This window comes from Xyrauchen texanus, chromosome 2 (assembly GCF_025860055.1).
Source record: "Xyrauchen texanus isolate HMW12.3.18 chromosome 2, RBS_HiC_50CHRs, whole genome shotgun sequence".
Taxonomy (NCBI): Eukaryota; Metazoa; Chordata; class Actinopteri; order Cypriniformes; family Catostomidae; genus Xyrauchen; species Xyrauchen texanus.
In genome coordinates, this window is record NC_068277.1 from 24,221,019 (window position 1) to 24,238,275 (window position 17,257).

Sequence of the window (17,257 nt, forward strand, 5' to 3'; positions counted from 1 at the left end):
TATGACATAACCTAACAATTTCTTTTATATATATATATTTATATATATAAATATAAATATAAATGAAATATATGTGGCAAATAGCAGTTTAGCTGTTATGTTTTGCCCCTTTTGTTGAATGTTTTTTTTTTTTAATTAGACACTAATTCCATGAAGGCCATAAAAAAAATATATTTGAAAAAGCAGCTATAATGAACAAACATTTAATGTTCATTTGACTTTGTGTCATTATCAGCCTATGGTGCATTATTATGCAGTGTTCATCGTGTTTACAGTGCAAAATAAATGTTGTCATTCCCAGACACTAATTTCTTAGTGAAAATTCTGATGTGCACTGCAACTGCTTTTTGATTCTCTTTAGTACAGGCAATGGCAGGTGCATGAGCTCGTTGCACCACACGCAACAACAAACCCAGTGCGTGAGAGTCTTGAAAAAATGACTCTTTTCATGAAATACCCGAAAATAACTGTTGGTGTAAATTCAGGAGCTCAGGTTTGCAGTTTGAATTAGTCACTTTCTCAATGAATAATTTTTCTGTGTTCACAACTGGGATTGCAGACATTTAAAAAAATGTATGTTTTCCTTCTGATGTATATTACATAATTATGTTTACCAGTCATGTTGGATATGTTTTACTAATTGTAAACAATAATATTTTTATTTATATTAATCAAAAAGTGGGCTTAATTGGAACATCTATGATGTACTGTTTAAGCCCTTTCCAGACTTTTCACATGTGTATATTTAATATTTTAGAAATGGTTGGAACTGACATGTAAAATTTCAAATGAGAGTATTGATGCTGACTGCCACCTCTGGAGTCACGAGTTTGAATCCAGGGTGTGCTGAGTGACTCCAGCCAGGTCTCAAATTGGCCCGGTTGTTAGGAAGGGTAGAGTCACATTGGGTAACCGCCTTGTGATCATGATAAGTGGTTCTTGCTCTCGATGGGGCGTGTGGTTAAGTTGTGTGTGGATCGCTGAGGGTAGCATGATGAGCCACGTAATCAGGTTGACTGTCCCAGAAGTGGAGGCAACTGAGACTTGTCCTCCGCCACCTGGATTGAGGTAACCGTGCCACCACGAGGACCTACTAATAGTGGGAATTAGGCATTCCAAACAAAAAAGTAGAATGTCTGAAAAACAGATTTTTTGTGAGTTTAACGAGGACACACCCTATATTTTTTTTCTTGCGATCGCTGGTATTTGTTATAGATTTGTTGTCTGTTTGTCACTACCTGTCATTTGCTTCTGGATTGCCAGGTTGTGGTTTGCCAACTTAAGAGGTCTTAAACAGACTTTTGTTTTCAATTTGGAATGTCGAATTCCGCATGTACTCTTAAGTCCTCATGGTGGCATAGTGACTCGCCTCATGCCGGGTGGCAGAGGACGAATCTCAGTTGCCTCCATGCCTGAGACGTCAATCCATGCATGTTATCACTTGGCTTGTTGAGCGTGTTACCGCGGAGACATAGCGCATGGGGAACAACATTATAGCGACCACGAGGAGTTTATCCCAACGTGACTCTACCTACCCTAGCAATCGGGCCAATTTGTTCGCTTAGGAGACCTGGGTAGAGTCACTCAGCATGCCCAGGATTCAAACTCATGACTCCAGGTGTGGTAGTCAGCGTCTTTAGTCACTGAGCTACCCAGGCCCTCTTAAACAGCCTTTTAATCCTCTTACTAGTCTCCTGTTTTATTTCTCTCCACTTCTGTTTACCCAGCTGCTGCTTATGTGTGTTAGCCAGGTTAATTCTCTAGCTATCACCCAGAGTGTGTGTTTGTGTGTGGCTGCTCCATTTGTCATCTCAAGAGAGGGCCAGACCCTTACCCAGAAGCATTTGCTTCACTCTGCCCACTGGTATGCAGCGTGCAAAACATAGAACAGCAACAAAGGGGGCAACAGAATAAATTACTACATGCTGTGAATGGCACTCTTAGCTTGCATTCCAGTTCACTAAACTTCAACTGACAGTAGGAAAACAGCTCAGGGAAAGACAATCAGGATCCCTGACCACACAATTGCATACTGACAAACACACACGAGCATCTGGTTGGTGCTCATAGACTGAGGGTGAAAGAAGAATTTTTCCTTCACTCGCTAGGGCTGGGTTTTGAGTTCAATACATTTTAGGCACCAACCGAATTATCTCTAAACAATCGAGTATCGAAAAATTGTTGTTTTTTAACCTAATGGGTTAATCTCGTCAACGTCAGTGATAAGCATGTAGCATGCTAGATGTGCTCAAATCTGAAAGTGCTAGTGATTTGCTGTGTTTAGGCATCAAGGAAAAACACTAGTTTATGTCCAGACGTCCAGCTCACATGTGAGGAGGTAGTGTGTATGTGTCTCAAACCCCATAGATGTAAAAGATGTAGAAAAGATCAAAAGTGTGGCTGCATTTCATCAGGCTTTGTACATCATTAAAAAGTTAAAACATAAAAAAATAAAACCAATGTGAAAACATTGGTTTTATTTTTTAAGTTTTAACTTTTTTAACTTTATTTGTGGTAATGTTTGTAATCTTACCACTTGATCTTTACCTCTTTTTACTACTTCCTCTTCCATTGCTTCTTTCACTCTCATTTTTTACAGAAATGTTTTCTTTGATCAGATGCCATTGAATATTAATGTGGACTGGTCAATCCCTTTGCAATGGTTTGTAGTGTATTTATGTTGTGAGTAGTGTAGAAAATAATTCTGATCTTTTTTTTATTGGAGAGATTATTATGTGTGAGGGGTGGTTAGTGTGTACTAGTGCTGCATGATTAATCATATCGCAATCGCAATCACGTTGTCAGCCTCTGCGATTATATGATGGCAAAATGCTGCGATTTTATTAAATAAACAAGTGCATGTGTGGACATGACAGTCCATTCTCTCTGAGAGCTGGCACGTGTGGTCATGTGAGTTTCCGGTGTGTAGCGTGGACATCAGGTGAAGATGGACGCCGAGCAGACCGACACTGAACTGGTGGCAAGAAAAAATAACACAGAAACACAGATCACAGCTTGGCGATATATCTTTGTTTCATCCTTAATTAAAGTTCATATAATACGGGAGTGTGCCATGTAAATAAACACAAACTCCAAAACTGTCATTCTCTGTGCGGTCACAGCTGCTTCAACCAGTCGCAGAAGAGACCTAGTCTGAGCTTGTGTCGAGACCGGGAGAGATTTAAAGTTCCACTGGCTGATGCACAATCTAACACGGAGACGCTCGTCTCTCACTCCCCACTGTCTGCAACTCGCAACGTCATCATCATGATAGATCTTATCTTATGTGAAAAATAACACTAAAATGACAACAACAATAAAATCTGTGTGTTTTTATATATATATATATATATATATATATATATATATATATATATATATATATATATATATATATTGGTTTTGGATAGACAAGTTTGACAAATGCTTATCAATAATACTCTTATGGCTAAAATGTTTATAGTGTTCAGTTACTAAAATGTCAATATGACTAAATGTTACTGAAATGTCAACAGTTTTCATTGACTGAAACTACATAAAAAAAAACAGACTTAAAATAGGATAAGGTTGACTAAATATGATAAAAATACTGTGTCAAATGTCCTTTTTAGTTAAGACTAAGACTAAATAAAAAAACAGCTGACAAAATTAACACTAGTATTCAGTTGCCATGTCATTAGTAGTGTACAAAGCCAATGTTTACGTGTTTTTATCATCACTTTTTTGATCAGCATGGAACCACCTCTGCCTCATTTTGAGCCAGAAAAAACCCTGGTTATATGGCGATATTTTAGCTTTAAGATAACCGACACTGAGCAGAGAGAGGTACTGTGATAAATTTGGAAAATGAAAGTTGCTACATCACGTGGCAACACGACAAATTTATATCATCACCTGCAACAGCACAGAGAAAAGTATGATGAATGCATGATGATGAAAGCTTAGTAAAGATTAGTAAAGAGACAACAACATGTAAGCCAAACAAAACAAAAACACAATTGCAGATGTGTTTGTGAGTGTCACGCCATATGACAAGTCTTCACAGAGATATAAAGAAATCACTGACTCCATAATGCACTGCTTGGCAAGAGACATGATGCACCATTAGCAAAGTGGGATTTCAGAAAATTGTCCACACACTGGACAAAGAGGTATCAGCAATAAGTAGAACTTTTTAGAAAGATGATTTGGAAATATCAGTTGGTCATTTAAAAAAAAAAAAAACACACACACAACAACAACAACAGTTTTAGTGGTTTGATCGAGTGAACCACAATTTAATATCCAGTTTCCTTTTCAAAAGAGTTTATACAAATTACATGTCTCATCTAGGGTGACCAGTCCCGAAATTGGAAGCTTTGGTCCCGCAAGTCATAAGCAGTGTCCCGCATTTAAACTTTGTCTGTATTATTTATTATTATTATTATTATTTCGGCATCATTTTATTTCATCGTCCTTTAAATGACAAAATCACTTAAAAAAAAAAAAAGTTATTAAGAAAACACTGAACATGCGCAGCGCAGCTGTTTTTCTTGCCAGAGCGGGAAAACACTGGTGGAAAAAAAAAACGGCAACAGATAAATGGATCTATCCGGAGCTCCCAAGAAGCAAAAGTGTCATTGTTCGTATAATAAAGAACGGGAGAAAATGTATTCATGGTTAAAACCTGTTACAGGTGACCCTAAAAAAGAGTGCAGTGTATGTCCATTTTACAGACAGCTCTGCTGAAGCATTTCAGTGCCCCAAACATGACAGCTCTGATATCTTTGGCTTTGAGCATTCCTGTCACCAACGCGTTCGTGGAGAGGGTGTTTTCTGTGATGACCGCTGCGTGGACAGAAACAAGGAACTGAGCATCTGTGGACCTCAAAAAAAGTGAACTCCTGGTGAAAGTGAACTACAGCTACACCTGCCAAGAGTTCCTCAGACACGTAATGAATGAGAAGGCCCTACTCGAAGCAGCCAGATCAGACAAAATTAGTTTAATTCAAGATGCACTAAATCCAGTAAGATCGCATTTAATCATTCTAGTCTTTCCTAATGGAATTGATGTGCTTATTTGGAAATGTGCTTTGTAACGATTAGATTATTATTTTCACTTCATTATATTTACATTGAGTAGGTCTGTGCTGTTAAAATTAGTTTTGTATCATAGACCTTGTGCCAAAATGAGTGACGTTCACAGCGCCTGTCAGCGCCGTCATTAACATTTAACATCACTGCAAAAATATATCTAATATAAAATCAATATTTATTCACCTAGTACAATAATAGTAAGTTATCTCTCCCTCGTGTCCCGCATTGTCCCGCAAAATCAGTTCTGCTGACCTGCAACAGAGCAATAGCCAGGTGGTCACCCTATTTACATCTTGCTTAAATGTTCCTGTTTGTTTGGACAATCTTATTTTCATGAAAATTTGTATGTTCTTATTTATTGTTCTATTTTATTTAGGTGTAATATTGAGAAAATAACAAGTTTGCACTAAGGCAAAGATATTATTTAATTTTGTAATAATATTCTTTTAATTTGAAAAACTGTGCATTTATAGTTGTTTTTGTTGCTAGTTTGTATGTTTGAGTTGAGAAATACACATTTCAGCATTATCAGTAATCTATTTGTGCATTTTCCTTGATAACCAAGCAAGTTGACTCATTATTCCATTTGTTTATTATATCGCATATCGCAATATTAAACTCAATAATCGCAATATGACATTTTCCCCAAATCGTGCAGCCCTAGTGTGTACCCAAGTCAACCCAATTCCTGCATGTTTTGACAGGCGTCCAGGGAAAGCCTGAAGATGGAGCCACTGGCAGATGTTGCCTTACTGCCCGGAGAAGAAAGAGTGATTGGTGAGTGAGTGTGTTTGTGTTTTATTGAATATGAGTTAATGTGTGTTATCTCAGTAATCCGTTTGGTTATCCTTAGTATATTTTTAAATATAAGGTTATACAGTACTTATTCCACTTTTTTATTATTTGACAATCCTTATACTCACAGTTCTAGTTCTTATTTTATTCAGCAATATGTAGTTGAATTAAATACATTTGAAGAGGAAGATTATTCCATTACATTGCAATCAAATGCAGAAAGCTCTGGTCCTTAAGGCAATTTGGTCAATACGGATTTCCAATAAAAATTTGAAGATAAAATGAATCTTCTCATGTGAGTGTAAAATCAATTGAATTATATTTTTCAAGAATACTATTAATTTCTTTAGGTGTACATTTTTTTTAAAAGGCCCAGTGCACATTTAGTGTGTTCACATCAAAGTTTTTAATTAGTAATTCAGGTTCAAGCTAAGATCAATTGCCAGCATATGTAATGATAATTCCATAATAATGATTACCAAAATAATATATATTTTTACTTGCCCCACCCTTTCTTTAAAAAAAGCAAAAATCTGAGTTCCCGTGTGGCACTTACAATGGAAGTGAAAGGGCCCAATCTGTAAACATTAAAATTCTCACTATTTCAAAAGTATAACCACAAGACGTAAATAATATGTGTGTTAATGTGATTTTAGTGCGATAAAATCACTTGCTAACCTATTCGTGTCAAGTTGTAGCCAATTTTACAACTTCATTACCATGACGATGTAATGTTAACAGACCTTAAAATGACTTTCCAGCTCAAATCAAAGTCTTTTTAGCAAGTCAGTCCACTCGGCAGCCATCTTTGGAACATTTTTCAGCTATTTTTCTATGTAAACAAGTGGCATACAAGTGCAGCTCCTATGTACTTGAATGGTGAAAGACCGAAATCTCTAAAATGGTTGGTCGAGATTATGATCAAAGAACATATTTCAAATCAGCAGAAAAGTCCGACAACTGTAGAATCATAAATGGTGCTTCTTTACCTCAGATTATGCTAAAAACACAATTTTTCTGGTTTGTATAGCTAATGCACATGTGCGTTCTCGAGTTGATTGACAGGTGATGTTTGTATCTAAAATGTGTTCAATCTAAAATTGGCTCTTTTACCTGTTACGTGGAACTTTCTTTTGTACCTCTGTTGACCATTGGGTGTTTCAATTTCTCCTATTCATTTTATTAGAAATGGCCCATCTCAAATAATGCATGAGTTTTAACAGAAGATTTAATGCAAGTGCACATTTCTGTCTTTTAACCCTCCAAAAATTGGCCCCATTTACTTCCATTGTATGTGCCTCACTGTAACCTATTTTTTATTGTATTTTTTTTAAATAAGAAAAGGCAAATGAGTCGAAATAATTTTTTGTGGTAATCAACATTATGCCACATGCTGTCGATTGAGTTTAACCCGGAATATTCCTTTAAGCCTAAAATTTAAAAGGGAAATTAATGGATGGATCTCTCTTTTGGTTTTATAACCTTGTGTTTATTTGTCTAATTCTCTAATTTCTCAGACAAGGAAATCATCTACATATGCCCATTTAATGGTGCGCTCAAAGGAAAGGTGTTCATCACCAACTACAGACTCTGCTTCAAGTGCACTGAAACAGTGAGTGAAACTTTCATAAACACTTTTTACTTTAATGTCAGTAAATGCAAAACATGTTCTCATGCCTCAGAATGAGAGCATGTCTTCACACAGACTCAAGACAGAAATGGTAATAATTTTCCTTTCTCTCTGTATTTCACCTTACCCATCTGTTGCTATGGTCTGTCAACTTGGCAAAAAGCTGGAGGTGCACAATTTGGCCAAGTTTATTGAAATGTGCTAAATATTGAAATGTACCATCTAGAGATTCTACTGATATCTGTTTTGTAGATTTGATGAATGGAATGAAAAGTGTCAGTTCTGTGGTTTTTATAATGTTTTATAATTAGGTTGTTGATATTTTGTCCTCTGTCTCTCTCTCTCTCAAGGAGACACCAGTTACTCTGAACATTCCCTTAGGTGTCATAAGTCGCGTAGAGAAGATGGGTGGAGCCACCAGTCGAGGAGAGAACTCTTACGGGCTTGACATCACCTGCAAGGTACCAATCCCCAAAAACATGTCCTAGAAATCTGTAAAACATTTACTAATGTAGATAGTCAATGACTACATTCAAAATATTTATAGACAGCTCACTTAAAGCATTTAGCCTTTTAGATTTTGTTCATTTTGATCTTTTTGACACTTTATAAAAGGTTTCATATTACCTTCATGTATCACAAACATGTAGGTTCTCTAAGGTGTTTTACTTTTTGGCCCCAGACTTCTAAAGTCTACATAGTCTATATAGCATTTCCTATTAAAGCACAGAGCCTTTGTGGTTTCGCACTGGGGAAACTCACTACAGCCTCCGCTCAAAATGTAAACAGTCATAGTAATAGAATTCAAATGTGATGGACTTTTCTTGAGCATAACAAGCTTGTGTTTATTTTTGAAAGAGAATGACATAGTTTGGATTATATCCACATATCTTCTTTTGTGTGTGTGTCAGGACATGAGGAACCTGCGATTTGCTCTGAAGCAAGAAGGCCACAGTCGAAGAGATATCTTTGATATTCTTTTCAAATATGCTTTTCCACTTTCTCATGGAATGGTCAGTGTTCACTGTTTAACCCTATTCCTAAATGCTTCATTCCACGCAAATAATTTGAATCGCTTCATTATATATACTGTGTGTGTGTGTGTGTGTGTGTGTATGTATGTATGTGTGTGTGTGTGTGTGTGTATATATGTATGTATATACACACACACACACACACACACACACGCATACATACACTGGCAGACATAAGTTTGGATAATGTACATATTGATCTTATGGAAGGAAATTGGTACTTTTACCAGCTGATCACAATGTATAGTCAGGACACTGATAACATGAAAAATTACTTTTACAATTACAATTTGTAAGACATGTTCAGATCCTTGGCATTCTAGCTGTCAGTTTGTCCAGATACTTGGGTGACATTTCACCCCACGTTTCCTGTAGCACTTCCCATAGATGTGGCGGTCTTGTCGGGCACTTCTCACACACCTTACAGTCTGGCTGATCCCACAAAAGCTCAATGGGCTTATGATTATCTGTTGTCCAATGTCTGTGTTCTTTGCCCTTTCTAACTATTTCTTTTTGTTTTTCTGTTTCAAAAGTGGCTTTTTCTTTGCAATTCTTCCCATAAGTCCTGCATCCCTGAGTCTTCTCTTTACTGTTGTACAAGAAACTGGTGTAGAGCAGCTAGATTTAAATTAATCTGTCAGCTGAGGAGATGTGAGGTGTGAGGCTTTTCCACTTGTTTAGTTGTACATCTGGCTTTCCACATCTCTTTCTGTCCTTGTTAGAACCAGTTGTCCTTTGTCTTTGAAGACTGTAGAGTACACCTTTTATATGACATCTTTTAGTTTTTTTTGGCAATTTCAAGCATTGTGTAGCCTTCTTTCCTCAAAACAACGAATGACTGATGAGTTTCTAGAAAAAGCTGTTTCTGTTTTTGCCATTTTTGACCTAATATTGACCTTAAGACATGCCAGTCTATTGCACACTGTGGCAACTCAAAAACAAACACAAAGACAATGTTAAGCATTTAACAAACCAAATAGCTTTCAACTGTATTTGATATAATGGCAAGTGATTTTCTAGTACCAAATGAGCAATTTAGCATGATTACTCAATGATATGGTGTTGGAGTGATGGCTGCTAGAAGTAGGGCCTGTCTATGTATTTTATCATAAAATGACTTTTTCCAGGGAGGTCACATGACGCCATGCGAGGAGCAGATGTGTGAGTGACGAGCTCTTCACACTTTGCTAGTTTTTTTATTATTTTCATGTTATTTTCCAGTGAGATTCGATGCACCTAGTTATTTATTTGTTCTATGAGGTAAACATGGCAAAGAAGTCAAAATCCTAAGGCCTAATTTTATTTAATAATCCTAAATTTGTGGAACCATTAGAACTCCCTAAATTGACGGCTGAGCAAATAAATTATCTTGATTCTGAGATAACCTTGACGAGGTACTTAAGGCCTTACCTACTAGCAAGGCTCCGGGGCCAGATGGCTTTGTCACCGAATTTTTTAGATCTTATGCTACAGAATCCACTTTTGTTAGAAGTTTATACAGAATCATTAAAGAATGGAAAGCTTCCCCCAACTAAGACACAAGCCCAGATCTGATACTTAAAATGGACAAAGATCCAAGCGATCCAATTTCCCTGATCCAGCTAGATGTAAAAAATCTTGGCTAACCGATTAAGTAAAGTTATGACATCTCTTATGCATATAGATCAGGTGGGGTTTATTCTGGGCTGTAGCTCTTCTGATAACATTAGGCGTTTCTTCAATATCATGTGGTCATTGGCGAATGATCAGTCTCCGTTCACTGCTATCTCACTTGACACTGAAAAGGCATTTGATATGGTAGAATAGGATTATCTTGCCAAAATCTTTATGATTTTGGAAATGTATGGGTGTACATTTATTGTACATTTATTGGTTGGATTAAGTTACTTTATAGACACCCTATAGCGGCTGAACAAATGAATGGATGGAACCATTAGCAGCCGCGATAAGAAAGGAAGATGATTTTCCAGGGGTGGTGGCGGGAGGTGTGGCTCATAAACTTTTGCTTTACGCAGATTATATTTTATTATTCGTCTCCGACCCCATTAGATCTGTGCCTTGCCTCCACATAATGATCAGTTCCTTCTCTAAATTCTCAGGATAAAGAGTTAACTGGTCTAAATCCGAAGCTTTGTGTCTGACAGCGTACTACTAGGTAACCGGGTCACGAGTCTTCATCGTACAATTCCTGGCTAATTCAGAGTCTATGGGATGGAGTTTTGACAGCTCTTAAGAAGTTACGGGAGAGAGACTTGAATGTAGTACTGGAGGATGAAGAATGGGGTAGGATTTAAAAAAATGTCACGTCTGTATCTAGGGATGCAAGGATGCACCTCATTCAATTTAAGATTCTGCATCGTTTTTATTGGACTCCCTCTAGATTGCTTAGGCTTGGTCTTAAAGATATACCCTCCTGTTGGCGATGCCAATCAGAGGAAGGGGACATAGCCCATGATTTTTGGCATTGTTCAAGAGTTTTGGTCGAGGGTTCAAAGTTGTGTCTGTGAGATCATGAGCACTTAGATTTTAGATCAAGACTTTGGATTTTGGGTGATCGGGCAGGGGAGTTTTTTTTAAAGTTGATTCCATGTTTTCATATGCTGTTTCTGTTGATTTGTAATCAATACAAATTTTAATGACAAAAAAATGACTTATTTCAAATAGTGATGGTGCTGTTTTTTTACATCAGTCATGTCCTGACTATATTTTGTGATCAGATGAATGGCACTTTGGGGAATTAAAGTACCGATTTCCTTCCGAAACCGCAATCTGTACATTATTATTCATATACATATTATTATTATTATTATTATTATTATTATATTTATAAAATATATAAAAAACAAAATTTGCAATTAAGGGTTGTGGTAATATTTCACACACTGCTTTCGCCAGTAACAATGCATGGAGTACTGGTTTAACTGTTTTTTTTTCTCTTTCTTTGTTGTTGACAGCAACTCTTTGCTTTTCTGAGTCAGGAAAAGTATGAGGAGAATGGCTGGAATGTGTATGAGCCCATGGAAGAGTACAGGAGGCAGGTGAGGACCAGCTGGCAAGACCCAAGTTGATTTAGACCCTGCTGCACTGCCCACACTTAGTGTTCACTTACAATGAAGACTGGATTTATTTATATATTATATATATATATATATATATATATATATATATATATATATATATATATATATATACACTCACCTAAAGGATTATTAGGAACACCTGTTCAATTTCTCATTAATGCAATTATCTAATCAACCAATCACATGGCAGTTGCTTCAATGCATTTAGGGGTGTGGTCCTGGTCAAGACAATCTCCTGAACTCCAAACTGAATGTCAGAATGGGAAAGAAAGGTGATTTAAGCAATTTTGAGCGTGGCATGATTGTTGGTACCAGACGGGCCGGTCTGAGTATTTCACAATCTGCTCAGTTACTGGGATTTTCACGCACAACCATTTCTAGGGTTTACAAAGAATGGTGTGAAAAGGGAAAAACATCCAGTATGAGGCAGTCCTGTGGGCAAAAATGCCTTGTTGATGCTAGAGGTCAGAGGAGAATGTGCCGACTGATTCAAGCTGATAGAAGAGCAACTTTGCCTGAAATAACCACTCGTTACAACCGAGGTATGCAGCAAAGCATTTGTGAAGCCACAACACGCACAACCTTGAGGCGGATGGGCTACAACAGCAGAAGACCCCACCGGGTACCACTCATCTCCACTACAAATAGGAAAAAGAGGCTACAATTTGCAAGAGCTCACCAAAATTGGACAGTTGAAGACTGGAAAAATGTTGCCTGGTCTGATGAGTCTCGATTTCTGTTGAGACATTCAGATGGTAGAGTCAGAATTTGGCGTAAACAGAATGAGAACATGGATCCATCATGCCTTGTTACCACTGAGCAGGCTGGTGGTGGTGGTGTAATGTGTGGGGGATGTTTTCTTGGCACACTTTAGGCCCCTTAGTGCCAATTGGGCATCGTTTAAATGCCACGGCCTACCTGAGCATTGTTTCTGACCATGTCCATCCCTTTATGGCCACCATGTACCCATCCTCTGATGGCTACTTCCAGCAGGATAATGCACCATGTCACAAAAAGCTCGAATCATTTCAAATTGGTTTCTTGAACATGACAATGAGTTCACTGTACTAAAATGGCCCCCACAGTCACCAGATCTCAACCCAATAGAGCATCTTTGGGATGTGGTGGAACGGGAGCTTTGTGCCCTGGATGTGCATCCCACAAATCTCCATCAACTGCAAGATGCTATCCTATCAATATGGGCCAACATTTCTAAAGAATGCTTTCAGCACCTTGTTGAATCAATGTCACGTAGAATTAAGGCAGTTCTGAAGGCGAAAGGGGTCAAACACAGTATTAGTATGGTGTTCCTAATAATCCTTTTAGGTGAGTGTATATATATATATATATATATATATATATATATATATAAATAATAAGTTGGTTTACATAGTACACAATCCATTTTGCCTCCTGAAGATTATGGGTTTTTCTCTGTTTGCCAGGGTCTACCAAATAATGAGTGGAGGGTAACTTTCATCAATAAGAACTTTGAGCTGTGTGACACCTATCCTACAATTCTTGTTGTTCCATACAAAGCCCCAGATGAAGATCTGAGAAAAGTCGCAACATTCAGGTCTCGTTGCCGCATCCCGGTGAGCTCTTTCGAAGATGACTAATATGAGGCTGTGTAATAATATTTGAAGAATCTCAATTTCAGAGACTGGCTTTGCGTTTATAGAAGACAGGAATGCTTTTTAGGTTTATGTAATATGGTAAATTATATTGTCCTCCCTCTGTTGTATTTCTATTATATTCTATTTATTTGTACACTCAGGTATTGTCATGGTTTCATAAAGAGAACCACGCTGTGATCACACGGTGTAGCCAGCCTTTGGTGGGCATGAGTGGGAAGCGCAACAAAGATGACGAACGTTACTTGGACCTAATCCGAGAGGCCAATGGTACCACAAAACTCACCATCTATGATGCCAGGCCCAACGTCAATGCTGTCGCAAACAAGGTTAGACTCTAGAAGTTGCTAATATCTGGACTCTAGGAGGAAATATTGCTAGCCCTGGGTTTAACAGAGATTAAGTATGTTTGATTGGATGAATTCATTTTAAATCGAAGTATAAGTTGATCTTTGTAACATTTTCCATAAATCACTGCATTCTGTAAAACCGTTATATTTTGACAGAATTTATTGCTTTATTTAATTGTATGTCAAATGTCTCAAATGCATTACGTAAAAGGTCTTTGTCATTTTGATACATTTGAAACACATTCCTGACCCTTGTCCTTTTCCACTGAAGGTGTGGGCTGCTTGTTTAACATTCATACATGGTATCCTGGTTTGTTCTTTTTAACTTTTGTATTTGTAGGCATGAAGGTTTTGTTGCCTTGCTCAAAAGCAAGACTCCGTTTACACCTGGTATTTTGATGGGTGACCCGTTTGAAAAGGGATGGCACTAAAGACTGGTGTAAATGAGGCCCAAGATGCTTTGAGATTTCATTTGTCTGCTTTAACCACATATGGAGGTGGTTGAAAATGTGGTCAAATGTGTTTGAGCAGTTTTGAACTTTGTCGGTTACGTATGGCTTTGTAAGTAAATAACCGCCTGAGGTACTAAAATAACTAAATTACAGTTATTCCACTAACATAACTAAGAATGCTCCTCTAAATATCATGTTTGCGCTGTGATTAAATGCAAGTAAAACTAAGAAACAATACACTGGTTACTTTTTTCTCCTTTATCATTATGCAGTAACACAGTGAAGTGACTGACGTATGCAATCATAAAATCAGAGTCCCTCCCCTCGAAATCCAAACACAATTTTGGATGCACCATTGTATTGGCTGCCGATGTTTATCAGAAGATTATTGACCTAATTAAAACCATCTGCATATCGCTAATAAGCATGAAAACACTTGTACGAAAAACCGATAGTTTATTAATAACTGATTAGTAACACACTTTGAAAAATCTCAGTGAATTCAATGCACAATCCAAATATAATAATTGGTACAATATGTAGAACGGTAGGCAGTCCTAAGAATGTTATATATATTTTTCTTTCTAATTGTTGCGGTAATGTGCAAATAATGGCACAACCTGACAGTTGTGAAAGTTTACTTATAGGCTACATGAAGAAACCATTCAAAACGCTTTGAAACCAGCAGACTATGACTTCTGAAACATTGGTGTGATATCCATTAATGCTGCACGATTGATTTGAATTAAGAGTGAAATCGCGGGGGCCTGGGTAGCTCAGCAAGTGAAGATGCTGACTACCACACTTGTAGTCACAAGTTCGAATCCAGAGCGTGCGGAGCGTGCCTAAGCAACCAATTGTCCCGGTTGCTTAAGTGGGTAGAGTCACGTTGGGTTAACCTCCTCGTGGTTGCTATAATGTAGTTCTCGCTCTGGGTGGGGCATGTGGTGAGTTGTACATGGATGCCGTTGAGAATAACATGAAGCCTCCACATGCCAAGTCTCCATGGTAACTCGCTCAACAAAGCCAAATGTTACGATGCACTGTCCTTCACCACCCGGAATGAGGCGAGTCACTATGCCACCATGAGGACTTAAAGGCTGTGGCATTCCAAATTGGGGGAAAAGAAGGGGAAAAAAGTTAAATTGCAGTATTGCTTTGCGCAATTACTAAACCTTAAAAGGCAGTGCTTCTGCACTCAGCGCTTTAATCAGAATTGTGTGAGCAAGCGGCGTCCTCTAGCGGTTTGGATGGCATTAACCATCGTGTATTATACTACTATAATACATAATTTAAAAGGGTGTTTTGTTCCTTTTGTTTAAACTTTTTTTCCATGATGTATGTGGAATTTCCCAACATATGCATAGTATGAATTTGCAATATTCTGTCTATCATATACAGTAAATACATGTAAAATGTGTTTTAATCTGCAAAAATGTTTCAAAAGTACAAAATAACCCTTTTTTCATATCAATCATCATGTTATCATATTAAGCTATTTATCTTTCATTGTGGCTCTCCAAAAATTGGCCTGTGATGTGTTCAACATATCCAACATATGGCTTTTGTACCTCTTTGTAATTTTCTAAAGCACAATTCCAAAGTAAAAACAGTGATCTGATGACAAAATAAGTTAAGTGGCAAAATATCAATATCGGCCTATGGTTTTTTGTTAAATTCGGTATCAGCCAAAAATGTTCATATTGGTGCATCCCTAATTGAAAATCGTGTTACATCTAGTTGTAAACAGTTCTGTGTCTCGCCTGTCCATTTGTAATCAAACAGGATCTTAGAGACTATTGTAAGTTCATGAAGGATAGAGTGTGCATTGGCACAAATATGTTTCAGCCTTTGCGTGTTTCAAGCTCAAACCAACTGAGGCAAAACCAACCTAAAACTGCACCACCTGCTCCACAAAAGCAGCGCTGCATGAAAAACCACTGATGGAGCATTTTAAAATGGCCTTATTGATCCAATCATTTCTCTGGCACAAGGTGTTTGGGTATATGAAGTGTGAACTTAAGTAAGCAGAAATTCTGAATGTAATCGTATGCATTGCCCTTAACCAGTAGACCTCTGAATCCTTACCCTCCAGGCCACGGGCGGGGGTTATGAGGGTGACGATGCCTATCAGAATGCTGAGTTGGTCTTTCTGGACATCCATAATATCCATGTGATGAGAGAGTCACTGAAGAAACTAAAGGACATTGTCTACCCCAATGTGGAAGATTCTCACTGGCTCTCCAGCCTGGAGTCAACCCACTGGCTAGAACATATAAAGGTTTGTCTTGCAACTTGTTTGATAATAATAATATAATTATATTTGTGGGCAAGACAGAGATAAACTTAGCATACTGCATTTTCTGGAACATACATCACATTTTTTTGTCATCCGAAAGTACCTGCGACATTGCGATGTCGGCAGGTCAAACACACTGCACACAAAAACACGTATTCTTACACACAAACAGATAAAAAACTCTCATTATATTTTTAAGCTTCCTATTCAAAATATTCTGCCTCTACAAAGTATTTTTGGCAACCAGTTTAAATATTCTTTCCACCCTAACATTATTGTGCTAACAAGCAAGAATACTCTAAAGACCACTGTCACATGCAACTCCTTACATCCCCACAAAATTATGTTTTATCATCAAACCTATGAAAAACATGCATTTAGCAAGTATGACTGCAGATTTCAGAAATATCCTTGCCTGACTGTGTGTGAAAGCTCAAAGAGTTACATATTTTATAAACAAATGTGGCATTTTTTAATGAAACCTAAACAGAAAATGAAAAATGGTTATACACTGTTACGATTACTTAAAGCAGATGCTCCTGGTTAAAACAAGCCAAAATACAAAGTGATATGATGCATAAATCTTGAGAGAATTTTCACGGCACGACAAAACATAATGACTAGCTGAGGGAAAGTCTGCTACTCCTGGGTCCAGATGTCAGTCATTTAGAACCTCTGTCAGGCTGGGACTTAAACACAAATTTTATTTTTTTTCTGTCAACAACGTGATTTTGACCATACATTTAGTTGCGGCATTATTCATGGGAATTATGGTATATGAGCCCTATATTGTTTTGCTCCAATGGGGGATGCAAGTGTAAGTCTAACCTGCATCATTACCACTCTCGCACCCAATACTTTCCAGTCATTTTTCAATGCCCTGTTTAAAGGCAAAACCCCATTTAAA

The 17,257-nt window shown here is 37.6% G+C and overlaps 1 protein-coding gene across 2 annotated transcripts in view; it reads left to right on the plus strand.

Moving 5' to 3' along the window:
* Nucleotides 1-17,257, plus strand: part of LOC127662042 (myotubularin-like) — a 41,339-nt gene that overhangs the window by 15,141 nt on the left and 8,941 nt on the right. For both annotated transcript variants that reach the window (XM_052153026.1, XM_052153027.1), the window contains exons 3-10: nucleotides 5,781-5,853; nucleotides 7,389-7,483; nucleotides 7,852-7,962; nucleotides 8,413-8,514; nucleotides 11,490-11,573; nucleotides 13,061-13,210; nucleotides 13,393-13,578; nucleotides 16,147-16,332. In XM_052153026.1, the coding sequence (XP_052008986.1) occupies nucleotides 5,781-5,853; nucleotides 7,389-7,483; nucleotides 7,852-7,962; nucleotides 8,413-8,514; nucleotides 11,490-11,573; nucleotides 13,061-13,210; nucleotides 13,393-13,578; nucleotides 16,147-16,332 (987 nt within the window). The remainder of the gene's footprint in view (nucleotides 1-5,780; nucleotides 5,854-7,388; nucleotides 7,484-7,851; nucleotides 7,963-8,412; nucleotides 8,515-11,489; nucleotides 11,574-13,060; nucleotides 13,211-13,392; nucleotides 13,579-16,146; nucleotides 16,333-17,257) is intronic.